General features: G+C 38.1%; 1 protein-coding gene across 3 annotated transcripts in view; it reads left to right on the top strand.

The window, feature by feature from the left end:
• LOC117293010 (rho GTPase-activating protein 17-like) overlaps positions 1-20,876 on the top strand; it is a 41,843-nt gene extending 20,967 nt beyond the window's left edge. For 2 of the 3 annotated variants that reach the window (XM_033775213.1, XM_033775212.1), the window contains 8 exons: positions 929-997; positions 1,793-2,050; positions 3,097-3,157; positions 5,879-5,960; positions 8,538-8,735; positions 10,333-10,412; positions 11,860-12,115; positions 20,303-20,876. In XM_033775213.1, the coding sequence (XP_033631104.1) occupies positions 929-997; positions 1,793-2,050; positions 3,097-3,157; positions 5,879-5,960; positions 8,538-8,735; positions 10,333-10,412; positions 11,860-12,115; positions 20,303-20,786 (1,488 nt within the window). In that variant the 3' untranslated portion in view covers positions 20,787-20,876. Of the gene's footprint in view, positions 1-928; positions 998-1,792; positions 2,051-3,096; positions 3,158-5,878; positions 5,961-8,537; positions 8,736-10,332; positions 10,413-11,859; positions 12,116-13,777; positions 13,887-20,302 lie in introns of all 3 variants that reach the window. The other variant, XM_033775214.1, reaches the window with a different exon arrangement.
• Positions 20,877-26,822: the final 5,946 nt, after the last annotated feature.

The following is a 26,822-nucleotide window of genomic DNA, read 5'->3' as shown; positions in this document are numbered from 1 at the left end:
CAATAGAAACAGAAAGTTGTAATGAAGCGGTGCCTTGTTTCGATTTGGACAAAGGAAAAGTCCATTGATATCATTTTGATTTACATACATACATACATACATAAAGGGCATTTATATAGTGCCACTACGTCAAGAACGCAGTGCATTAGATAGGATATAGAGAATGTTTGATACACTTCTTAAATGTTCGAAGAGAGTCGGATTTCCTGATTGAGGTGGAGAGTGCATTCCAGGTGTGTGGAGCAAAATGTGAGAATGTGCGACTTGAGGCCGACTTAAGAAGCTTGATTGAGTTAGGTTTCATGAGGCGAGAAGTGTCGGATGCTGAGCGTAGACTTGAGCGCCAAGGCCGATGGAGAGACAGGCAAGAGGATAAATAGCCAGGAGCTGTGTTGTTGAGGCATTTATACACATAAACCAAGATCTTGAAAGTTATCCTCTCCGTAATCGGCAGCCAGTAAAGATCTTGTAAGTATGGTGTGGCGTGGTCATGCTTTTGGGCACGACAGACAAGTTTAGCAGCCCAGTTTTGTAGCCGTTGGAGTCGTTGTACATGTATGTCTGTTGAGTTGGACCCAAACAGCAAGGCATTACCATAGTCAAGCCTTGTAAGAATCAGAGCACTGACAACAAGATGACAGGTGTCTTAAGTACTTTAGAGACAGGCGAACTTTACTTTTTGATATTACACATTCCAATATATTCATGTAATATTCACACAAGAACCTATATAAAAGGACCTATACAAAATAGTGATCATTCAGTATTTCGTCAAACTTCGTTAATTTTTTAGAGAGATTCTTCTAAAGAGAAAGTCGTAAGACTTGACCGACAAACTTCATACAAAACCAACTTGTACTTAAGTTAAGATGGACTGTGCTGAAGGTGAAATGTTCATTGTTAAAGACTGTCTGTTTCTTATATTTAGGAGAGTCTGGCAACCGAGATGATGAGTCTAGTGGCCAAGGATGGAATGCTTGCTAGATGTTTGGTTGATGTAAGTCTCTCTTTGTATTTCTTATTAATCAGGGGCTGATTTCAGAGAGCTGCTTAAGGAACACGTTGCCTTGGATCGGACGAGTTGGTCTTTGAAAAGCATTTGTAACTGTTTTTTATATATGTATATGAGTGCATATATAATGAGAAAGAAATTTTAAAAGTAGCATACATATGTATAATGATCAACACAAGTATTACTCGAAATTGCGTGGTTTCCCTTTTACCTCATCGACTAACGAGGTCGGACATTTATGGGGGTAAATTTGTTGACTTCCATAAATGGCCGACCGTGTTAGTTCGCAAAGTAAAAGGAAAACCACGCAATTTTGAGGCAAATTTGTATGGATCATTGTATTCTACTTTTAAACCATCTTTCTAACCATATGTATTTTATAACAAACTGTTAAAAATGCTTGTTATAGACCAACTCGACCGATCCAAGGCAACGTGTTCCTTCAAGCACATTGGAGTGCAAGAGAATATCAAAAGAAATAAAAACGCCTTTGTTCCCCTCATTATGTGTGCTTTCAGATGCAAAATAAAAGGCTTCAGGCCTGAAGTCATTTAATATTTGAGTGAGACGTTACCTCTTTCTCAACACTACTTTACTTCAGAGGGTGTTGTTTCTCACAATGTTTTATACTACCAACAACTCTCCATTACTACCAAGAAAGTTTTTTATGCAAACAATTATTTTGAGTAATTACCAAAAATGTCCAGTGCCTTAAAAGTCATCTGAAGTTTGTTGAATTGTTGTTGACTAGGTTTGATATTTTTTGGGGGGGGATAACAGATGGTGAAGTCTCAAGCACAGTACCACCGGAATGTCTTAGCTCGGCTGGAGAAACTTATCCCTCAGCTGAATGATGACCTGACCGAAGCACCGACCCAAGGAGTGTTCGGTCTTGCCTTGGAGGATCATCTAAGACTCCAGGGTAGAGAGATTGCATCACCGTTAGAGACCTGTATCTTCTGGATCATGGAGCTTGGTCTCGATGAAGAGGGACTGTTCAGAATTGCTGGTAGTGCGTCAAGGATGAAAATGATTAGGGTATGTAATGTCACAATTCAGTCGTTTTTGCAAGTTGAAGACACTGTACACTAGTGGTAATTGTCAAAGACCAGTCTTCTCACCTGGGCCCAATTTCATAGAGCTGCTTAAGCACAGAATTTTGCTTAAGCAAAAAATTCATTGCTTAGTAAAATCAGATTACCGGCCAAGACTCCACTGAATTGTTATGAACAACAGCTAAATACTAGTCATAAGCAATGTATATGGCATGAAATTTTGGCCAGTAACATGTGTAAAATAAGCGAGCTATTTTCGTTCTTAAGCAAATTTTTTGCTTAAGCAGCTCTATGATATTGGCCCCTGATGTATCTCAACATATGTATAAAATAACAAACCTGTGAAAGTTTGAGCTCAATTGGTCTTCGAAGTTGCGAGAAAATAATGAGAGAAAAAACACCCTTGTTCTGTGAGCTTTCATATAGGAATATAGCTAGAAGTCTTTTATTATTTTAGTGAGAAATTACCTCTTTCTATCTATGCTACTTCAGAGGGAGCCGTTTCTCACAATGTTTTACACTATCAACAGCTCTCCTAAGCTAGTTACCAAGTCAGTTTTTAAGTTAATATTTGTTTTGAGTAATTAACAAACAGGTACCTTCCCTTTAAAGGGAGGGGTACATGTACCCTTGGTAATTACTCCAAAAATTAATGACTATAAAAACTTACTTGGTGAGAAGCGCTGCTGCTGTTGATAATATTTAACATTTTGAGAAACGATTCCCTTCTGAGGAATGAGGTGTTAGAGATTTCTGCATGAAATTCTTTTCAGTTTGTGTACACAACTATAGATTAATCTTCCTGTATAAACATAATCGTTCAAGATTTTCATTGAAAGCTCAAATACACTACTACCTTTTGAACTGCACTATTCATGTTTGTATATGTCCATTGTATGGGATGAGATCGGCTGAATGGTTCCGAAAACAAAGAGTAGGTTATTCGTTTACTTTTAGCAATTGTCACACCACTAGTTGAGATACTTGTTGTATACTACGTTTGTAATTATTTTGTTTATTGATTGACAGGCAGCTTTAGATGCCAATGTAGAGATTGATGTAGACCTCGGGATGGAGCATGCATTAGCAGGTGAGTCAACCAGTTAGTTATCTACTCATTGCTCGTAGGCGCTAGACACGTTTGGTAATTGTCACAAACTGGTATGCTCACGAGGTGTATCCCACATAACAAATCTGTAAAAGGCAGCTCTAGATGCCAATGTAGAGATTGATGTACATGTAGACCTCGGAATGGAGCATGCATTAGCAGGTGAGTCAACCAGTAATTGTCACAAACTGGTATGCTCACGAGGTGTATCCCACATAACAAGGCTGTAAAAGGCAGCTTGAGATGCCAATGTAGAGATTGATGTAGACCTCGGAATGGAGCATGCATTAGCAGGTGAGTCAACCAGTAATTGTCACAAACTGGTATGCTCACGAGGTGTATCCCACATACCAAATCTGTGAAAATTTGGACTCAATTGGCCATCGAAGAGAATAATGAAAGAAAAAACACCCTTGTTGCACAATTTGTGTGCTTTCAGATGCCTAAAAAAGCTTAAAGCCATTGGACCTTTTCGCTAAACAGTATTTATCTAAGGCCCACACTTCGTGTATCACAACTTCTATATAAAATAACAAACCTGTGAAAATTTAGGCTCAACGGTCATCGGAGTCGGGAGAAAACAACGGAAAATCCCACCCTTGTTTCCGCGCTTTGCGCCGCGGCGTGTCATGACATGTGTTTAAAATAAATCCGTAATTCGTTAACGAGAGTTTATATTGTTTTGCTGTTTTCTCAAAAAGTAAAGCATTTCATGGAGTAATATTTCAAGAGAAGTCTTTCACCATTGCCTTCTGTAAACCCCGTAAGTTATTTGTAAATCTGTGAACCTTTTTTTTTTTTTCTGAACCGAAAGGGTCCAATGGCTTTAAGGCCTGAAGTCTTTGAAAATTTGGGTTAGGAATTACCTCTTTCTCAACAACAACGATGCTTCAGTGGTCGCCGTCTCTCACAATGTTCGTTACCAAGTAAATTTTTCTGCTAACAATTATTTTGAGTAATTACAGTAGTGTCCAGCGCCTTTAAAGGAAGGATGTACCTTTGGTAATTACTTCAAAAAATAATGACATTTTACAACTTACTTGGTAAAGAGGAATGGAGAGCTGGTGATGCTATAAAACATTGTTATAAATAGCCCCCTTTGAAAGTATGCAGATTAAGAGAAAGAAAATATGGCTCAAATGGTCATCAATCGGTTTTGCTTTTGTTGTCGTTTTGGAAAATTTTGTGAAAATTTGAATCCTACTTTCAGCCTATAAAAATGGGAATATAAAAAGAAATTGCTGAACCTAGCTGAATGATGATAAGCCAACAAAGCTCTTGACTGTAAATGAAACCCAGTAGTTGTGAATGGTATGTACAATTCACTTAATGATGAGCGGAATAACAAATATTAACTGATCTAATCTCAGGGAATACATCACTTTTGTACCCCTCGAGCTACTCTGATGATTGTAGTGATAACCTTAGTGCCTCTGTGTAATCATGAGGTGTAATATCCCAATACATAAGATAATCCTCTATATCTCCCTAGCAAGGTACCTGATAACAGTCCCAATACAATGTACACAACCTGTAGAGTTGGTTTCGGATTTATCATTTACAGATAGAGATTTGATTAGAAACAAAGGCAGTTGTGACCTGCTGTTTTAAACCGCCTTTGATGTTTCCTCCAAATCGTCTAGAAAAAGCATGGGACAGATTTCATTTGTTTATTTACTTATTTATTGATATGTTTATGTAATTCTAAATATTTGGAGACTAGCCCTAATAAAAGCTTGACTAACAAGATATAAAAAACCTCAAAATAAGAAATGAAGTTAAATAAAGTTAGTTTTAAATTAAAGGACACTATTGGTACACATGTAACTACTCAAAATAATTATTAGCATAAAACCTTACTTGGTGACGAGTAATGGGGAGAGGTTGATAGTATAAAACATTGTGAGAAACGGCTCCCTCTGAAGTGACATAGTTTTCGAGAAAGAAGCAATTTTCCACAAATTTGATTTAGAGACCTCAGATTTAGAATTTGAGGTCTTGAAATCAACCATCTAAACGCACACAAACTCCGTGTGACAAGGGTGTTTTTTCTTCCCATTATTATCTTGCAACTTCGCCGACCAATTCAGCTCAAATTTACACAGGTTTGTTATTTTATGCATACATGTTGAGATACACCAAGTGAGAAGACTGGTCTTTGACAATTACCAATAGTGTCCAGTGTCTTTAAAACGCTACAAATCTTTATTAGCGCAATTCACATGACATTGCCTGATAAACTAAATCAGTATGTGTAGCCCTCACCATAAAGTGGCCACATGATTTCTCATTGAAACCCCCCCCCCCACCACCAAAAAACAGTTTGTAGTCGTAGCTCCAATGTCCCCACTAGAGGTCTTGATAATGTTTTGTAAAGGTCAGCCTTATGATTCTTCTTTCCCAGGCCTTGAATTTCACCTTTGAAAGGGCAAGGCCATTTCCATTTTGCATATAGGCACTTCCATTTGAAAACCTTAAAGTCAATTGGAAACTTTTGAAGGGGCACCAAGGCCAAGACCAGGGGCAATGGAGGCCATTGCATCTGTGTGATTCCAAGCCTGGGTCCTAGAAGAGGATTTGGCTGGCAAGCAACTCTTGGTGACCAGACGGGGCCTGGTAAATTGTATCCACTGTTCTTCTATCTCTTTTGCTTATTTTAACCTTACATATTGAACTCTGCCATTTTGTTGTACATTTCCACAGGTGTCTTGAAACAGTATCTGAGAGAGCTTCCGGAACCTTTGCTCACATTTAGCTTGTATCAAGATTTCATCGGAACATTGGTGTAAGTTTCTGTCTGTATCAATGTTTTTTTTGTTCTAAGGTGCCATTAACAATAGCCAAGCAAACGATTTATCTTTTTAGCAGAGCAAAATGCTACACAAAATCAGTCGCAACTAAAAAAATGTCATAAATTGCTACTCAATATTAGCAATCAGTGTTCACACAATTTCACAGTCAAATTTTGATACGCAAAATTGGTGGAGGAAATCGTTCCCTGTTGTCGGTGTTAACAAATTTAAATTGTGTTCCCCTCAAAGTTGTGGCTGGGACAGTCACATTACAAAAATATTCAGTTTTTTATTTGAGAACAAATATGAACATCTATATATAAACAAACAGAAAAGGAATTCAAAACAAGCAGGCCAACATCATCAATTTAATTCCTGATTAAACTACAGAATGTTTGTTCAAGCTGGGAAAAGCCATTGAAAACAACCGATGTTGAAGACCTTTGGTCTCAAATATCTGGTTCATTTGAGGCATTACTTTGTTTTCCCAGTGTATAATATGTAATGAAGCCATTTAATATGGGGTTAGTGATTTGTCAATCCAACTTAAAAAAGAACACCGGAATGTTTTTTACATTGACCATTCTGGGTGGCACGGTTGGCTTGTTCGTAAAGCGCTCGCCTCTCACCAAGGTGACTCCGGTTCGATTCCCGGTTGGGGCCATATGTGAGTTGAGTTGTGCGTTGGTTCTCTGCTGTGCCACGAGGGTTTTCCAGACTATCTGGTTTTCCTCCTTTAGGAAAAAATCAAACACTTTCGATCTTGGCTGTGCTCCGTGGTCATAATTGGTTGATGTGGCTGGCAGCTGAATGATCCCTTGCATGCCTGCTTCTCGAACACGTTGTAGCCGCGTCCTTTGCAATTCAGCTCTTAGCTGCGAGTAAGGATGATTAGCACCCCAAATTATTATTATTCTGAATGGCCCCTTATGAAGGAAAACCCACTTAAGTGCACTTGTGTTTTCAGTTCAGCTATTTCAAAATGACCTTGAGACATACAGGAAATGTATATTGAGCTTGTTATTATTTACTCATTATAGATTATTTAATTGACTACTCATTTGCAAAACCACCACAACTCATAATAAAAGAAATTAATGTACCCGGTTTTACCACAAACATGACTAGATTATTTTTTTTATGAAATTGTTTATACTTCCCAATACCCAAGGCAATATAAAAAAAAGCAAACTCTTATAATGAGTGCTTTTAATAATTTCATAAAAATGATGTCTTCTTTAGTGTCGGTATCCACAAAATTGCTCATGGCACTTAAATTTTATTTTTTATTTTTATGCAAGTCGCCAGACACACAAGGCCTGAAGGCCTCTTCAAGGTGTGTGGGCTACAATGATTTTTTTGCCAGAGGCCGTTGCCATGTACTCCTAGGGCTAAAACAGGGTTACCCCCTTTTACAGTCCATACAGATGGGGTATCATCAATCCGAAGTCTGGCCTGTAGAGCAGAAAGCACTACCTCCCCAATTTTGCGTAGCAAGTGTCACGACCGGTATTCGAACTCACACTATACTGATCAAACACCAGAGCTTGAATCCAGTGCTCTTAACCGCTCGGTTATAAACTTCCACCTTCAATGGCAAAACAGCCTCGTACAGAGATTATGCCTTTGAAAGCGAGATGCCCCCCCCCCAAGTTACAAAGAAATGATCTTGTATAAAATAAAAGAAATCTTTGAGTTGGGCTGTTTTCCAGAGAAAGGTGGCGCATATGTCTTTTCTTGGTGCAAATGCAACAAAAGGTGAAGGGGGTGCTGCTTAAATACATCAGCAGAGTAAATGGTAGTTGCAATTGTGGTAGAGTGTCATAGCCGAGTGGTTAAGAGCATCGAATTCAAGTTCTGGTGTTAAGTCACCGGAGTGGGGGTTTGAATCCCGGTCGTGACACTTGTGTCCTAGAGCAAGATACTTTACTATAACTGCTTCTCTTCACCCAGGGGTATAGATGGGTACCTGCGAGGGTAGAGGTTGATATTGTGAATGAAAATGCCTTCGGAGCGATATAAACTGTTGCCCAGGTTGTATACTCCCAAGGGAGCTGAGAAACATTAAAAGGGATGTTATTGGCCCTATGACCAGGGCATTAATGTAAAGCGCATTGATACGGTTATTGTGAAATGTGCTATATAAAAGTTGTTATTATTGTTTTTAATATACTGAGCATGCTTGTGTCTTATTAATAATAAATAAAAGTAATTAACCATTCATATATAGCGCATAACACATAGAAATCAAACATGTCCCTAAGCGCTCTTGAGAAAAACTCAACAGAATACAAAGACAAGATGTACTGGGTAACAAACAAAATGGATGAATTAAATGTTAAACAAGTGCGTCTTTAAAGCAATCTTAAACTTAATAATGGAGTCAATGTTTTTTTGAACAATGTCAATTGTTCCATAGGTTGAAGCAGTGTGAACGAAGCTGCGTTCACCATATGATTTGGTCATCACTGGTGGAATAACAAACAACTTTTTCTTATTAAAACGAAGATTTCTAGAAGGTGTGTACAATGTTAATAGCTCTATTATAATTCCATTGTGCGTCGCTTCAGATTGAAAGACAAAGACCAGAAGTTACAGGCACTTTGGACGATAGTCAACAATCTCCCTAAATCAAACTACGCCAACTTCAAGTACCTCATCAAGTTCCTGAGTAAAGTTGCCGGTAGGAGCGATCAGAATAAGATGAATGCATCTAACTTGTCTCTGGTAGTGGGTCCTAATTGCCTCTGGTCAGAGGAAGATGGAGGGTAAGTCAGTAGATTTAAGATTATTTTCATAGTAATAATAAATCACACTTATAAAGTGCTGGTGTCTAGAAAGACTACACTGCGATATAGGACCAAGGGTAAAATTAACGATAGGCTTGACTGAAGAGAAATGTCGAGTTGTGATCAAAGGGTGAGAGGCAAGCTGTTCCCAGGCTGGGTGCTGCAGCTGAGAAACTTCTATCATATGTAGGTAGGGTTAGAGGCGTCTGTCTCCTGAATAAATGAAAACATTTTGGATGCCAGTAGGCCTAATGTAATAAGTAACTTTTAGTTCTCTGTTGGCAGGACGGACATTATAAGTTATCACTCAAGCGCGAGTGGAATACGGAAAAATATTGCGCTTCTGCGTCAAGGCCTCGTTGGATATGGGACGCAGACGCGCTATATTTTCCGTATTTCCACGAGCGCGCGTGTGATTTATCTTCAAGCAAACTTGGCGCGTGACATAGAACACACAATACGCATGGTAGTGATATTAGCCGTGCAATATAGGTTTTTATCACCACTCCATTCTGCGAATCTGATTGGAGGATTAGCGCGTACTTGAAGATAAATCCCCATACTGTGATTTGGGTTATTTTTCTTAACCTTGTTCTTCCATTCTGTGTACATGAGTTATGCGCTTTTGATCATTTTGTATATACAATAAGGGACGCAATACAAATTTTTTAAATAGTGCTATTAGTCAGTACTTATGGCCTGTTTTTGAAACCACACTGTGGGCTTGGTCTCTGTAATGTGGTCAACGAGATGGCAAGAAAACACCCTTGTTGCATAGAGTTGTATGTTTTCAGATGCCTGAAAAACGCTTCATGCCTGAAGCTTGTTTTAGATTCAAATTAATTGGTGAATTTTTTTATATTTTTGTATGCAAGTCGCCAGACACACAAGGCCTGAAGGCCACTTCAAGGTGTGGGCTATACAATTGTTATTTCCAGAGGCTGTTGCCACCTACTCCTATGGCTGAAACAGGGTTACCCCTTTTACAGTCCATACGGATGTAGGCTTGGGTATCATCAGTCCGAAGCCTGGCCGGTAGAGCAGAAAGCACTACCTCCCCAATTTTATGTACATGTACATGTAGCAAGTGTCACGACCGGGATCCGAACCCACACCCTGCTGATCAAACACCAGAGCTTGAATCCGGTGCTCTTAACCGCTCGGCCATGACACGCCATGAAGGGGGTGATTTGTAACAATGTTTTATAATATGGAAAGGTTTGCGGTAAATTTACATGTTGTTACCTGTACTGCAAACCTTTCCATATTGTATTTCCACCATGTTTTATAACATCAATAGCTCACAAGTCTCTTTACCAAATGACTTTGTATGGTGATTAACTTGAAGAGTATTAACCGAAAGTACACACTGCCTTCAGTACAAAAACAGTACCATATTTCCATGTTCAAAAGGAACAAATTTCAAATGAATCTTAAAGTAAACAATTTGTGATGTTAAAATTCACACCACATTCGCATTGGCAGGGCGTATGATGATACTTGTATGTCTCCTGTGGATTTGATGATTTCTTTATTGATGGTTACCTTGCATGTAAATGATTGTTTACTCCAACAGGATGTCTGTCACAAGCACTGGGGTATGTGCCACCATCATTGAGTCTTTCATTTCATATGCAGATTGGTTCTTTCCTGATGGTAAGCGTCAATATTAATGAGAGGTGGCTATGGCTTCAGCAGTTGCTATGGCCAGGGCCCATGTTCATAGAACTGCTTCAGCACAAAAAGTAGAAATTTGCTAACCAGGATAAGGTTTCCAGCCAAAATACCATGTCACATGTAGCTTTTGTGACTGTTATACTGCTATCCTGCTTAGCAGAGGATTGTTAAGCTTTTTTTTTTGCTTAAACAGCTCTATGAAATTGGGCCCTGGTTGTTGAGAAGGCCTGTACTTCAGCATTGTAACTTTTAAGCCATTGGCCATTAGCTTTACTCAGCATACATGTACATAGGGAGGTAACATTCCTAAAGGCATTTCATAACGGGAGGACACTAAAAATGGAGAAATCTGAGGAGGAACGCCAAAAGTTAATTTCATTTCAATCGATTAAAACATTCCCTGTCAAGTGTTTCTATAAAAAAAATTTAACAAGTAATGAAAAAAGTTGTTTTCTTAATGCCCCAATGCATGTAAATATTACACTAGATTATCAGCCCCCTTCCCATCTTACTTGTAATGAGATTATCAGCCCCCTTCCCATCTTACTTGTAATGAGATTATCAGCCCCCTTCCCATCTTACTTGTAATGAGTCAAGCTTGATCTGTCATTTCAAATCAGCGAATTTCATATTGTAAAATAATTGTACTGTGCACACATGCAAATTATATACATGTACACGTTTGACCCACTTTCATGAAGCCTGTAAGCATAAAACTTGCTGAGCACATTCAAACCTTGGCCTATACGAGCCAAAATTCCATCAAATTTACACTGTTGCTACTGGTGCCCCAGTCATTTTTGCTTAGAGGAGAAAATTTGCTAAGCAGTATTTTTTTATCAAAAGTATTATGAGATTGGGCAGTGGTGTGGTAGACAAAATTTTGACAAGACCTCTGAGCATGCAACTTTACATTCAGTGCCTAATTTGAATTGTTTTGAGCCTTTGGAAATACCTTTGTTAATTACATTTCTCCCATTCAGTACACATGGTAATTAATTCTCTTTCTACTTTGTCTATGAAGACCTAAGTATTTGTTTCCCTTGAAGAGTCGGTCGTTGTTTCTTTGAGATGCATGTTGTTGACTGACATTTCTTGATTGGCTTAAATAGATTTGTATTGGGAAAAAAAAAGAAGAAAAAAACAAACAAATTGGAATCACCGTTAGTTCACGTAGTGTTTTCAGCACTCCTTATTAATCATCACAGTTATGAGGTATCAACACTCTTTTCTCTGTGTGTCTAGAAATAAGTTTCTCAATCACAAGACCAAAATGTAACTCGTCCTCGGAAACTTGTATCGATTTGTAGGGAAAGGGTTTCCCCCCTAAATTGGAATCACCGCTGGTTCACGTAGTGTTTTCAGCACTCCTTTATAACCTTCCCAGGTATGAGGTATCAACACTCTTTTTTCTCTTTGTCTCTAGAAATAAATTTCTCAATCACAAGACCAAAGTGTAACTCGTTCTCGGAAACAACTCAAGGTGTAGATGGGACGGACAGTGCAGCCCCAACTGTCACGTCAAGTCCCGCTTCCCACGGAGACACTCATCACAGTCCGGCTGTGGCTGTAAGCTCGGCTCACTCTACGCCAGTAGCCCATCATCACCCGGGTCTAACAGCAACTTCACCACAGCTCGATACAAGCATCTCACCATTGCAACAGAGTCTTTTGAGTGACAAGTTAGTAATTTTTACTATTGGCTTAGAGTTTCTGTTAGAAAAAAACTTTACGCACCATTGGTTGGTTGGGAAAAGCTTTGTTCTGTTCACCGTCCACACCCACCCCTAAACTATGGTTTAAACTTGTAGAATCTTGAAGCATGTATATGTACACTATTGTTTTGTTTGTTTTTTCAACTAACTTTCGCATGATTTTTTTGTTCCACTTTTGCATGGGGAAACTTTGTTTTATGGAAGTTAACATTTCTTTAAGGGAGTTGGCTGAAGAAGTAGTGTGCCTGAATTGGTAATTAACAAAAGGCAGCTTTGCTGCTTACGCATTTGATTATTAAAAACGCCGTTCCGCATGCCACCCCAGCCTTGTGAGCCTGCCACTTAAACATATCCTTGCAATGGGTACACGTAACTCCTGACATGGTTGACAAAATTTACTTTGTCATTGATTTAAAAAACAGACCCCGGAAATTCACATCAACTGAGTATAAGAATTACAGAATGTTCACCTTTTGGGGGACCACAAAACTTCAAAGTTGATTTTATTCTTAGGTTCTTTGTTTTTTGTTTTTAGTTTCAGGTGGTCTGATGAGGAAGTATGGTCACAAAGATACACCAATTTTTGGGAACACAAAATGCAAACTTTTCCCTGTTATGAGCAAATTTTATAGCTGCAATAATATTTGATAAAATTCACCTCCCTAAGAAAAAAACAGTTCAGGTAAAGCGAGATTATACAAATGTTTTTAACCCCTTGTACAAACCCATTACGATAAAGCTCCCACATGTTAAAATGATGATTTAGTAAGTTTATTTCATTTAACCACTTTTGTTTTAGCAGTATAAAGAACACAATCAGTGATCGGAATCACTTGACTTATGGCGGATATACATGTAACATGTTAACATGTTAACAAACCAACAGGCGACTTGCAGTGCGCAGGGAAAAACATGGCTGCTTCCCGCCTTACTGGTTGCACCCAACTAAATAAACCCCCATAGGGCAAAATGCTAAGTATGAAAAAAAATCCTTTAAAGGCTCACAGCTTTTTGCAGTAAAGGAAAAAATATCCATTGACTCGTGAATATTTATTCTCTGCTCAATTTGATATGGAGAGTCACAAGGCCTGTCGAGTTATTCCCCTCCAAGTCGAAACACCCCTACACAAGTGTATTTTTTTGAATGTCCAAGCATCAATCTGGAAAAATGTCCCTACACCCTCTGGGCAAATAGGACAATTCTTAAAGGGCATCTGTCATCCAAAATACTGCCAAGTTGAAAGTCAACAACCCCCAGGTCACAATTTGGCAATAGTTTGACACTTCACCCCTTTTATCGGGCACTCAAATCTGTCTGATATACATGTAGAACATTGTGAGGGCCTAATAAATCGTAATGAGACCAAACGCTCTTGGCTTTCTCCCTAAGTGGGGTACGCCTTCAAGGCAGACTCACTTAGAAGCTGCCATCTTTTTCCATGCTCACTGCGCGTCAATTGCTTTGTTTGGTTACATTGTGTACCCACTACGAGCCACGTGACTCCGTTCACAGATTGTGTCTATTGATGCACTTCAATTTCAACGATGAAAGAAACTTGAGGTTAATCAAGAACCATTGCATTGAAGAAGATTTTGGGTGAATGTTTAATATTATGGTATTTCCTGTAGTGAATCGCCCTCTGGCCAGAAGCATACGAAACGGAGAGCCCCTGCTCCGCCTCAAGGCTCGACAGTAGAGGGCCTAGAAAGGTCCAGATCTCTGGAAAGGGTGCTTAAGGTACCTCCAAAACTCCCCCCTAAAACTAGTCTTCGGAGGGTGCATAGTAACTATGTTCATACGCATGATGCATGACAAGGTAGTTTATCAGCCCATGTTTGATTCAGTTTTCTTATACCTTGCTTTGCCTGCTTGGGTGAGAGCTGCAAATGCCTGAAATTGTGTGCCTCATTGCTAAGATTAACAGTAAAAAAATGCCTAACTTTGATGGATAAGATGTTCATAGGAAATTTAAAAAAACTCAATCACTAATTTATTTACATATGGTAAGCAAGCACTTATATATCTAAAAAGTGAAATTGAAAAATTTATTTCCTGAATATTATTGACATATCATAATTATTGACATACCTTATTATCATAAGGCAAAGCCTAGTGACATGAAAAGAATTGGTTGTATCACTATTATTATAACCTATGCAGTTACAATCAGTTGAAATCATATTGGATTGCATCATTGAACGGTTTACATTTCCCCATGATCGTGTATGTTAGTGTACATTGAACTAACACATGTACATGTAATGTGCATGTGTCAAACACTAAAAACTCATCAAAGGCACTGGACACTATTGGTAGTTACTCAAAATAGTTGTTAGCATAAAAGCTTATTTGGTAGCGTGTAATGGAGAGCTGTTGAAAGTATAAAACATTGTGAGAAACGGCTCCCTCGGAAGTAACATAGTTTTTGAGAAAGAGGTAAATTCTCACGCAAATAATAAAAGACCTCGGGCCTGAAGCCTTTTATTAGGCATCTGAAAGCACAAATTAATTTTGCAACAAGAGTGTTTTTTCTTTAATTATTCTCTTGCAACTTCGATGACAAGTGTAGTCCATGCATATTTTGAGATACACCAAGTGAGAATACTGGACAATTACCAAAGGTATCCAGTGCCTTAAGGACACTGGACACTATTGGTAATTGTCAAAGACCAGTCTTCTCACTTGGTGTTCCTCAACATATGCATAAAATAACAAACCTGAGAAAATTTGAGCTCTCGTAGTTTTTGGAGTTGCGAGATAGTAATGAAAGAAAAAACACCATGGATACATGAAGTTGTGTGCTTTCAGATCTTGATTTTGAGACCTCAAATTCTAAATCGGAGGTTTCGAAATCAAATTCATGGAAAATTACTTGTTTCTTGAAAACTACGTCACTTCAGAGGGAGCCGTTTTTCACAATGTTTTACACTATCAACCTAGATCTCCCCACACTCGTTACCAAGTAAGGTTTTATGCTAATAATTATTTTGACTGCCTGTAAATGGCATTGTCAAAACTCACTTGCCGGTCTGCCATGTTGTAATCCGACATATAGGAAGAGTTTGTCTTCAGTGTTTCACCATACACTTTATGTACGATTGGGCAGCTGCAGCAGCAGCTTTGACTGATGCTATGGGCATCCTATGCCTCAAATATTGATCAAGTGCCAGCGTGTGCCAATAGTTCAGACTCAGCCTTAGAAGCATTGCTAGTGTTAGTGCATTAGAAACACATACATTGTAGCTGGTAAAAAGCCTGGTTCATACATTACTTCCTGCAAATGCTTCGTGCAAAGCGTCTCAATAGACCTTATGCACATGATGTCATTTCAGTAGGGCGCCCTCACCTAGAGGTCAAAAGGAGGTTGTTCATTGGCCAATCCTGTGCGCCGCGCGTACAAATCTGTGTGTTTCGATTGTTTCGTCACCGTTTTTCCACTAAGATGGCCGCTGGATGACGTCAATGCATAAGGTCTATTGGAAGGGGAATGCGTATCGATTGTTACATGCACATCGCTATAACCCGCTTTGTATAAAGTATGAACTGGGCTTTAGTTACGTAGCAGTGTCGTGCAGATGTGTTAATGCAATTGCAGTGTTAGTGCATAACTAGTGTTAGTGTATAACTAGTGTTTGTGCATTAACAGTGTTAGAGCATTAGAAGTGTTTAGTGCATAACTAATGTTAGTGCATGACTAGTGTTAATACATCAGCAATGTTAGTGCATAACTAATGTTTGTGCATATGCAGTGTTATGGCATTTGCAGTGATGCTAGTATTAGTGCATAACTACACTGTGGTGCCAGTGCATGTGTTAGTGCATAACTGGTATTTTGTAGTGCCTAACTAGTGTTAGTGCGTAACTAGTTAGCAGAAAGCTGTATAAACTATTACTGGCTCTCATGCTGATGATGCTTTTCTTCTGTTGTGTGTTTAGTCAATTCACAAACTCATTGGTACTAACTGAGCTAACTCAAAGTGATGCAAATTGCAGTTTCTCCCACACTTCATGATTTTGCATTTAACAGCAATTCCATTTACTAATAATAACGACTAATAATTTGTAAAGGTTTATCACAGACATGTAGTTCTGAGATACGGAAACAGTTTGTCCACCTTCAGTTTCATCAGAAATGCATCTTTCTATAATCTTGTTCAGACAGCGTACTAAAGTTAGACCTCAACCGTTTTAACTTTTTGTGCAGTGGGGGTGGTCATAAAACTAACACTACCTTGCGTTCAGACAGCTCAAAGTTAAACTCGATACATGTATATTCAGTTTTAAGAGGTCTCCCTGGACTGTGACCCAACACAAAAACATCCGCTACAAGTGTGCAAAAAAAAAATGCCTACTTTCACACTTATGGTGTGTAATGCAGCACATCCTCAGTCACCCATCACCTGTGAGGACTTAAAACCGGATGTGTGTTTTTTTTTAAACTGGTATTCAGCTCATTCCTTCTCCTCAGCACTACCTTGCGTTCAGACAGCTCAAAGTTAAACTCGATACATGTATATTCAGTTTTAAGAGGTCTCCCTGGACTGTGACCCAACACAAAAACATCCGCTACAAGTGTGCAAAAAAAAAATGCCTACTTTCACACTTATGGTGTGTAATGCAGCACATCCTCAGTCACCCATCACCTGTGAGGACTTAAAACCGGATGTGTGTTTTTTTTTAAACTGGTATTCAGCTCATTCCTTCTCCTCAGCACTACCTTGCGTTCAGACAGCTCAAAGTTAAACTCGATACAGGTATATTCAGTTTTAAGAGGTCTCCCTGGACTGTGACCCAACACAAAAACATCCGCTACAAGTGTGCAAAAAAAAAATGCCTACTTTCACACTTATGGTGTGTAATGCAGCACATCCTCAGTCACCCATCACCTGTGAGGACTTAAAACCGGATGTGTGTTTTTTTTTAAACTGGTATTCAGCTCATTCCTTCTCCTCAGCACTACCTTGCGTTCAGACAGCTCAAAGTTAAACTCGATACAGGTATATTCAGTTTTAAGAGGTCTCCCTGGACTGTGACCCAACACAAAAACATCCGCTACAAGTGTGCAAAAAAAAAATGCCTACTTTCACACTTATGGTGTGTAATGCAGCACATCCTCAGTCACCCATCACCTGTGAGGACTTAAAACCGGATGTGTGTTTTTTTTTAAACTGGTATTCAGCTCATTCCTTCTCCTCAGCACTACCTTGCGTTCAGACAGCTCAAAGTTAAACTCGATACAGGTATATTCAGTTTTAAGAGGTCTCCCTGGACTGTGACCCAACACAAAAACATCCGCTACAAGTGTGCAAAAAAAAAATGTCTACTTTCACACTTATGGTGTGTAATGCAGCACATCCTCAGTCACCCATCACCTGTGAGGACTTAAAACCGGATGTGTGTTTTTTTTTAAACTGGTATTCAGCTCATTCCTTCTCCTCAGCACTACCTTGCGTTCAGACAGCTCAAAGTTAAACTCGATACATGTATATTCAGTTTTAAGAGGTCTCCCTGGACTGTGACCCAACACAAAAACATCCGCTACAAGTGTGCAAAAAAAAAATGCCTACTTTCACACTTATGGTGTGTAATGCAGCACATCCTCAGTCACCCATCACCTGTGAGGACTTAAAACCGGATGTGTGTTTTTTTTTAAACTGGTATTCAGCTCATTCCTTCTCCTCAGCACTACCTTGCGTTCAGACAGCTCAAAGTTAAACTCGATACATGTATATTCAGTTTTAAGAGGTCTCCCTGGACTGTGACCCAACACAAAAACATCCGCTACAAGTGTGCAAAAAAAAAAATGCCTACTTTCACACTTATGGTGTGTAATGCAGCACATCCTCAGTCACCCATCACCTGTGAGGACTTAAAACCGGATGTGTGTTTTTTTTTAAACTGGTATTCAGCTCATTCCTTCTCCTCAGCACTAAATAGTTAATCAAATTCTTCTGTTTGAGCAGCTCTCTGAAACTGAGCTCTGCAGAATTTGCCTGCCAAAAAAAAAAAAAAAAAATAGCCCTTCCAATAGAACCCCTGTATCTTCTAACCCTTACCTTTTCTCTTTATTCTTTACCCTTTCCTGCAACCTCTTACACCTTAAAGCCATTGGACCCTTTCGGTAAACAGTATTGTCCAAGGCCCACACTTCGTGTATCACAACTTCTATAAAATAATAAACCTGTGAAAATTTAGGCTCAATCGGTCATCGGAGTCGGGAGAAAATAACGGGAAAACCCACCCTTGTTTCCGCACGTTTCGCCGTGTCATGACATGTGTTTAATATAAATCCGTAATTCTCGCTATCGAGAATTGATATTGTTTTAATGTTTTCTCAAAAAGTAAAGCATTTCATGGAATAATATTTCAAGAGAAGTCTTTCACCATTACCTTCTGTACACCCTGTAAGTTATTTGTAAATCTGTGAACTTTTAATTTTTTTTTCTGTACCGAAAGTGTCCAATGGCTTTAACCCCATTTTTAACATTGTCTACGTCTTACCACAAACCCTGTACCTGTATCTCTGATTCTTTACACCCTTGCACCTACACGCACCCTAACCCCACAACACTACTCAGGTATTGGGAGTCAACACAAAGTTTTGTTTGTGTGCTATTACTGAATGAGAGCGTTCCTGTAGGAATTTTCTGAGGGAAACATAGAACGCTGTGTGCATGTTCCCACATGATTGCTCTTTGGGAACACAATGGTGATCTACATGTACTAAGTAAACGCATTAGCTCGACTAGATCGCTGTTCTATTTCCAGAGGAACACTCCGGTGGGCATAATGTCTATTCTGACTTATGAGACCTCATTCGCCTTTTTTTTTTTTTTTTTTTTTTTTTTTTTTTGAGTATTGTTATCCGAAAGAAACACATAGTGGTTGTAACACTATCAATGCAAGTACAACCCCTTGCGTTGACCGCTATCACTGAGGTTGAACCATGGAATTGCTCATGCATGTTTGTGCCGCGCGGAGCTCTCAGCCAATGAGAAGTCTTCCTTTGACCTTGGTGATGGCGTTGTGTTGCGCTTGTGACACCATTTGCAATGGATCTATTGGTAGTGGGTTTTCATTCGTGTTTGGTGTTGGTCCTTTCATATCAACCAATTACACTAGGATTACCTAATCTTTTAACCCTGTACGTGGGAAGTTCCTTCTAAATACCGTTTGTCTCAAAAAAAAAAAAAAAAAAATATAGACTTTTGAAATGTCTGCTGAGTAAAAAATATTTGATTCTGGGGAAAAGATTTATAAGGATAGCTTATGGACTCAACTTTCATATGACACCATAGGTACCAAAATAACTCATACTTGGGTGACACTGCCCACTGAAGAATAAGTAGCCGACATCTTGGAGGTAATTTTGTAAGCTCCAAAGTACTTAACTCTCACAGATTGGAAGGTTAATTACTGTGCGACCTAATTTTCATACCCTTTACAAAAGTAAGCAGTGCTCACCCAATTATGATTTTTTTTTGTCATATAAAAGTTGAGTCCATAAGCTATCCATACATCTAAACCTTTTTCCCCAGAATCATATTTTTTTTTACTCGGCAGCCATTTCAAAAGCGTATAGTTATTTTTGAGACACCCTCACAGTAGCTTGTTCATGGGACAGTGGAAACTAACCTCATCAGTTCTACTTGTTGAAATATAGACATCACATCATTGACCGCCATCTTTGATGACAAACAGTGGAAACGTGTACGCACTGCACACGACTCGCAGTGACAGCTTTTTACTCTTGCACGTTTCATCAGGGATGGCAGCCAATGCAAGTGGACTGTTGTTCTAATGTTCATTGTACATCATGTACATTACCATGGAAAGATACACAGTTTCAGTATCAGAACAAACTTTAATATTATTCTTGTCAAAAAAAAAACACTTTCGCTTTCAAACTTTTGGAGAAAAGACCAGTGGAGTATTGATGGTTCATTTTCATAATCAATTCAACAAGATATCTAGTGGTCATAAGATTCTGTATAAAATTGTTAAGAATGTGTATACTTGATATTAAAGTCTTCAGTGTTTGTCACCATGCCACAAATATGAATCTCTCAAATTGGCAAATCTATGAAACTACTCTTGAATCTTTGTTTTGAAATTGTTGAATAAATAAATTCCTGAATGTCTTCTTGTTGTAGGATGAGGTCAGCCTCTCTTCCGAAACGATCAGTTAAGAAGAATCCGGCTCCTCCGGTACCAGCAATGTCGCCCACTCCGTCTCCAAACTCGTCTCTGAGTAGAAACACTCCTATACCATCACCGTCGAATCTCAACGGTACCACTCCTTCCAACGTAGCAGAGAAAAACACTCCAGAAAAACCAGCCAAAGTCGAGAAACCGACAAGATTCTCAAAAGGAGAGAAGCCACCCGTGTTAGAGAAACCAGCACGCCCGCCATTGCCTGCCAAAAAGACTAGTCAAACTAGAGAGTCGAGTTCACCACCTCCCCCTCCTGTGACCCCCGTTGAGAATGTCCCACCGTCGCCGACTCTGAGACCTAAATCCACGAATCTGTCCCGCCCAACCATCTCACCCCCACCACCCCCACCAACACAAAAAAGTCCAAAGCCATCGCTAAATTTAGATAGTAACGATACAACAGATGAAAATACACAACTTTAAAACAACCGTAAAATGGTACAAAATGTTTTACTTTGCTGATTTGGCACATATAGATTTATTGTAGAGGGCAAAATTGTTAAAGTAAGCCAATGAAAGGAAAATATGATTCTCTAAAAAATGGAAACAACAAATTTTTTGCAATAAATCTTTTTTGTTGGGGAGGTATGGAATAATCCATCATTAATAACTGTTTTTTTGAGTAACAGCCTTTGATGTACTTAGGTCACATGTTTGTTGAATTCTTAATTTGGCTGTGGGACTTTAAAGCCATTGGACACTTTCGGTAAATAGTATTGTCCAAAGGCCCACACTTTGTGTATCACAACTGATATAAAAAGTACCAAACTGTGAAAATAACGGGGAAAACCCACTCTTGTTTCCGCACGTTTCGCCGTGTCATGACATGTGTTTAAAATAAATCCGTAATTCCCGACACCGAGAATTGATAATTGTTTTAATGTTTTCTTCGAAAAGTAAAGCATTTCATGGAATAATATTTCAAGAGAAGTCTTTCACCATTTCCTTCTGTAAACCCTGTAAGTTATTTGTAAATCTGTGAACTTTTATTTTTTTGTTCTGTTCCGAAAGGTGTCCAATGGCTTTATGTTGTGATTTGTACTGTATTATGCCCTAGATTTGTGTACATAGGCCGATGTTTTTATCGTGGCTATATATCAGTCACCCTTTGTAAATCTTCTATTGCCATATTTTTGTATTAGCTTTGAAAGTAATGATTTGGTTATGGACAAAATGTACTAGCGATAAATAAGCAAAGAGTTTTAAGTGACACCTTGGTACGTGTATGTATTAAATTGTGATAAATGTCTTCCTTTGTTTGAAGCTGATCATAGCAGCATTTGAGAAACTTTAAAGCCGTTCTCATCAATGCCCGGGTCATTGGGCCAATAACATTCCTTTAATCTTTCTCAGCTCCCTTGGAAGTCTACAGCCCTGATGAGCTGTCATTGTGCTTTAGTGGCTTTTTTTCATATGCATATCAACCTCTACCCTCGCAGGTGTCTACTTATACACCATTTATAGTAAAGTATCTTGCTCAAGGACACAAGTGTCACCACCTAGATTCAAACTCACACTCTGATGACTTTAACCACCAGAACTTGAATTTGATGCTCTAAACCACTCAGCCATGACATCTCTCCAAGTTGTGTTGCGATAACGATGACTTTATTCACAAAATTAATGTGGGTAATCAAGACAAGAACCAATGTAGTATTGCGACCCGCCTCATTCCGTCTGGATGCCAGCTCTGTTTCTTGCATGTACAATCCATCAATATGAGACAAGTTTACAAACCATTAAGACACTGCATCTGCCGTTGAAATTTGCCAAAGATTTGAATTTTGTTGTCTGTGTTGGGTTCATTTGACCAATTTCAACGGTGTAAAACGGCTTGGACAACATCGGAAGCTTATGTTTGTAAACCTTTTCATGCATACAACATATTTTTTGTGATGATTTATTTCTTTTGGATGGATGAATGTTAAAGATTGCATATGTTTCCATATAATTTGTGTAAGTAAATAAAAGACTGATTGATACAAAAAAGGGGGGTAAGTCATTCATTTATGGAATTATGTTAATTTTACTTTTTACAAGTACACAATATTTAACCTCACTGTTGCACTGTGTAAAGAATGCAGCTTCATAATCATTTCAAAGTTAAGTTTTAAACAATTTATTCAGATATATTGAAAAGAGATTGTTTTCAAATTTATATTAAGTTTTCTTGTATAGTTTTTTTTATGTTTACATCAATTGAGGCCAACACAATTGTCACTTTAGATGACACCCTAAAATCTCAATAATGCATGGACATTTTGCAAGTCTAATCGTGTTTTTAAACGGTCTGCATCAAAACATAGTTTCCTGTCAACAACATGGGGACATTTAGCAGGTCATTGTAAGTTAAATATTGCTAAGCAATTGATGGATCTGTTTGGTTTCCATTTGGTTTCAGTTTCAGTGGAACTGTAAATTCTTTGTTGGAATGATAAGGATATATATGTATTGTACAAATGTTACATTGAATAAAGTTTTATATTGATAACCTAGGCCCAATTTCATAGAGCTACTTAAAGATGCTATGTCAGATTTTTGGCCGATTTGACCCAAAAATTTACAAGCTTTCATTTGAGCCATTGCTCGAATAAGTCCGCCAATTATTAGTAGCAGTGAAATAAAGTGCTCAAAATTAGTTTTTGTCGGGATCCCGACAATATATCACGTGACCAATTCGTATGTGTTTTATAAGAAACGTTTTAAATTTTTGTTCATGGTTCCTGACCGTTAAAAGTGAAAGTTAATTTTTTTTTCGTTAGAGCGGTTGATAATCTTTGAAATACCATTCACTCAAAAAAATCTATTTTTGAATGTTTGGGGCCAAAAATCTGACATAGCATCTTTAAGCACTGAGTCTGCTAAGCAGAAATGAGCATGGATATCAGACACAGATAGTACATGTCAAATGGCATTTTGGCTGGTAACCTTATTCTAGTTAGCATCATTTTGTTGTGCTTAGCTAGTTTCTGTGCTTTATATAAGCAGCTCTAAGAAACTGGTCCCTGAGCCCAGTTTCACAAAAACTGTAAGCAGATATTATCTGCTTAACAGAGTTATTCTTGGCATGCTAACTTGTAAGCAGATGATTGATACAGCAATGCAATCCCCAGTGTGGACGCCCACACGTACTGTCAAAATAATGCACTAAAATAATGCACTTTTGCATGCGCAATTTTTTGGGGGTCATATATGAACATTATTTAGTTCTCTGGTTAAAGGGAGGGTATACTTTTTGTAATTACCTTAAAAATAAATGACCATCAAAACTTACTTTGTAAGAAGCAAAGAAACTGGGTTTTTGAGAAAGGGGTTTAAACAAAATTTAATCAGAGATGAACGTTTTTAAGATTGTGTATTTCAATCGCGTTTTTCTTCCAGATTTTTTGGTGATATCTCTAAAATGCTACTACCTTTTAAAACGAAATTTTCACAGAGAATTTACATGGGATTAAAACAACTAAACGATTAAAAAAAAATAAATAAATTGCCTTATACAGTTTGTAAGAAATTTCACCCGTGTCATGCTGGTTCTGACCGGTTACATGGAACTGTAATTAATTGTCATCAGCGAAAAAAGACTAAGTAAGAAAGTTGAAGTGAAAATGAAGTGGCACTTCTTCTAACAGAAAATGCAGTAAGTTTAATTTAGAAACGGGCATATGAAAAATATTCCTACATCAATGGTACACATGCCACTAAGTTCCACCAAAACAATTTATGGTTTGTGTATTTTGTGGTGTACATGCAACATAAACTTCACATGGCCATTTGTAAACCCAATGACCAAGTTTATATCACAGTTTCATGTGATCAATTTATGTGTACATGAGAGGCTTAAATAATGTATTCAATTCTAGATATGGTGTCAACAGTATTTTATCTTATTATGCAGGGAACACAATATTGACATTTTATGTTATATATATTTCTCTCTTGGCTTGTAGTTAGTTAGTAACTAAATTATATATATTATTATTTAACTGGTCGGCCAACTGCAAAATCATTTGCACATGGATGTTGTATATGATGACACATTTCAAGTACAATAAACTGCAAGAAAAACTGATTTGTTAAAGTCGATGCAATTTTTTGGCAAACAAAGACAATTAATTGACTGGAGTAGATATGAATCTGGGGTGGATTTCACAAAGAGTTAAGACTATGTCTTATCTCGAGTTAGGATAAGTTACTTGCCCTACATGTAACTCGGGACTACCCTTAAGTTTTCAATATCTCTTAGGACTAGTCTTAAGTTAGGCCTATAGTCCTTACCCTTTGTGAAACCCACCCCTAAAACCTCAGGATGTACATGCATTGATCTCTTCATACTGAGATGTCTACTCAAGTCCGATTCAGGCCTTGGACTTATCTCTTGAAGGGGCGCTTAAATTTCCCTCTGGTAAGGGCACCATGGCAATTGCAGTGGGTGCTGTGGGTTATTTTTATGCCAGCCTTTGATGGCTCTTAATCTTTTGTCAATACCTCTGGCTAGGGGTGCCATTCAGAAGCCGCAGCAAGTCAGTTTCTTTTGTCTACCTAAAAAAATGGATAACAAATTTCATTGTGCTGATGTTCCTCTCTACTAGCTATAAGGGAACTTGTGAGAAATTGCACCCTTCCAGTGTATGGAATAATAGGGTTGAGACATCACCTCAGTATAGTTTGTAATAATATAACACCGAAAGTAGTTCATTGGTTGTATTTTGGGAGGTATCTGCCAAAAGTTGTATAAAAAACGAATCTGTTGATAGTTACACAAAGTATGACCATCAGATTGATTGTACTTGAGTTTTTAATGATATTAATAAGTATATTATATTCCATTATCAGATTTGGTTTAGCTGTTTGATTGGATCAGCATAATGATTTCCTGGCTTTAATCTTAAATTGCTTTTTTCGCATTCCCAACAAAACAGACCACATTTCTGTGATTGTGTTCCTCCTCTAAATGTGTATGTATAAACAATGCAAATTGTACACAAGAAAAATTGCCTTATAAGTTTGTGTAAAATGTTAGAGATTAATGATATTGGCATATTATCTCCAATGAAGATGATTAATTGTCTGAGGGACAATGAATAATTAATAACTGATTTTTAGTTATTAATGAGTAACTATGGATACTGAAATTCTGATAAGTATCAACAATAAATGGCTATGCTCACTTTTATATAACTCAGGCTGGCAGGATGGAAGTCTAGCTCTTTATTGCAAGTGTGGAAAGGCTAGGGTTGTCATTTTAAAAGGCACTATTCACCTCTGGTAATATTGTCAATGACCAGTACTCTCAATTGGTACATAATATAGTAACTGGTCATCCAAGTTGCAAGAGACTAACAAACCGAGAAAAAACCATTGTTGCACAAATTTATGTACTTTCAGATGCCTAAAAACATAATGAAAGATTCAAGCCTGAAGCCTTTTATTATACAAGTAAGAAATTACCACTTTCTCAAAAACGACGTTACTTCAGATGAAGCTGTTTCTCACACTGTTTTATACTATCAACAGCCGCTCATTACCAAGTGAGTTTTTATGGTAACAATTTTTTTGAGTTATTGTCACAGTTAACCCTGTGAAATCGTGACTTGAACGACAATTTACTAACTCTAGAATGAAAGTCTCTTCGACAAGACTTACAATTATTTTACATTTATTTACAACAGCTGGGGAAACTGCCCCATTTCTGGAATCTGTACACTGAATAATTCTTCTGAAATTAATAAATGAACTCAAAAACTTTGTCTCAATTCTGCCTAGCTCATTCTGCCTCAATTCAACTCCAACTCCGATTTAAACTCTTGACTCCAACTCCAATTTAAACTCCGATTTCAACTCCTAAAAAAATGTTCAAATCGTTCATTTTAAAGGCAGAGAGTACTCCACAAGATAATGACCATAAAAATAACTTGGATTGGATGAAGAGCACTGGGGGGGGGGGGGGGCTAGTTGTTGATAATATGGAACATTGTTAGAGACAGGTATTTATTTACACTTAAACAAACATTAATCCGAGAAAGAAAGGCCTAAGTCAACTGGCACTGTTTTTTTTTTTAAAGGCAACAATAAAGTGCACCATGTAGAAACATATTGGACACCACTTGTGCCTCCAAAAGTTTTGACCCTAAGCAATAATATCCAGGATAGCGCCATTCCATCTAGATCATAGCGCTGCTTTAATCTCATTCCAGATGAACGAATATCTAAAAAAAAGAAGATGAAGAAAATGGTTCCAGGAATTTACTATAATCAACTTCTGGTTGATGACAAGCTCTATCCTTTTTCAGACTATTCAACCATGAAGGAAGAATATGTCTTCCTACATGATTCTTTTCTGCAAAACCAAGACGATGTCACCGACTTCGAGTGCGGCCAACAGAGGGGGCTATTACTGGTAACTTTGGGCGGCGTGTGTGTGTTTGCAAAGTGCTGGTGGTATTCGTGTGGTAGGTACGA

This window comes from Asterias rubens, chromosome 7, assembly GCF_902459465.1.
Source record: "Asterias rubens chromosome 7, eAstRub1.3, whole genome shotgun sequence".
In the NCBI taxonomy this organism is placed as follows: Eukaryota; Metazoa; Echinodermata; class Asteroidea; order Forcipulatida; family Asteriidae; genus Asterias; species Asterias rubens.
The sequence above is the reverse complement of the archived record's forward strand: the minus strand, read 5'-3'. Positions and strand labels throughout refer to the sequence as shown.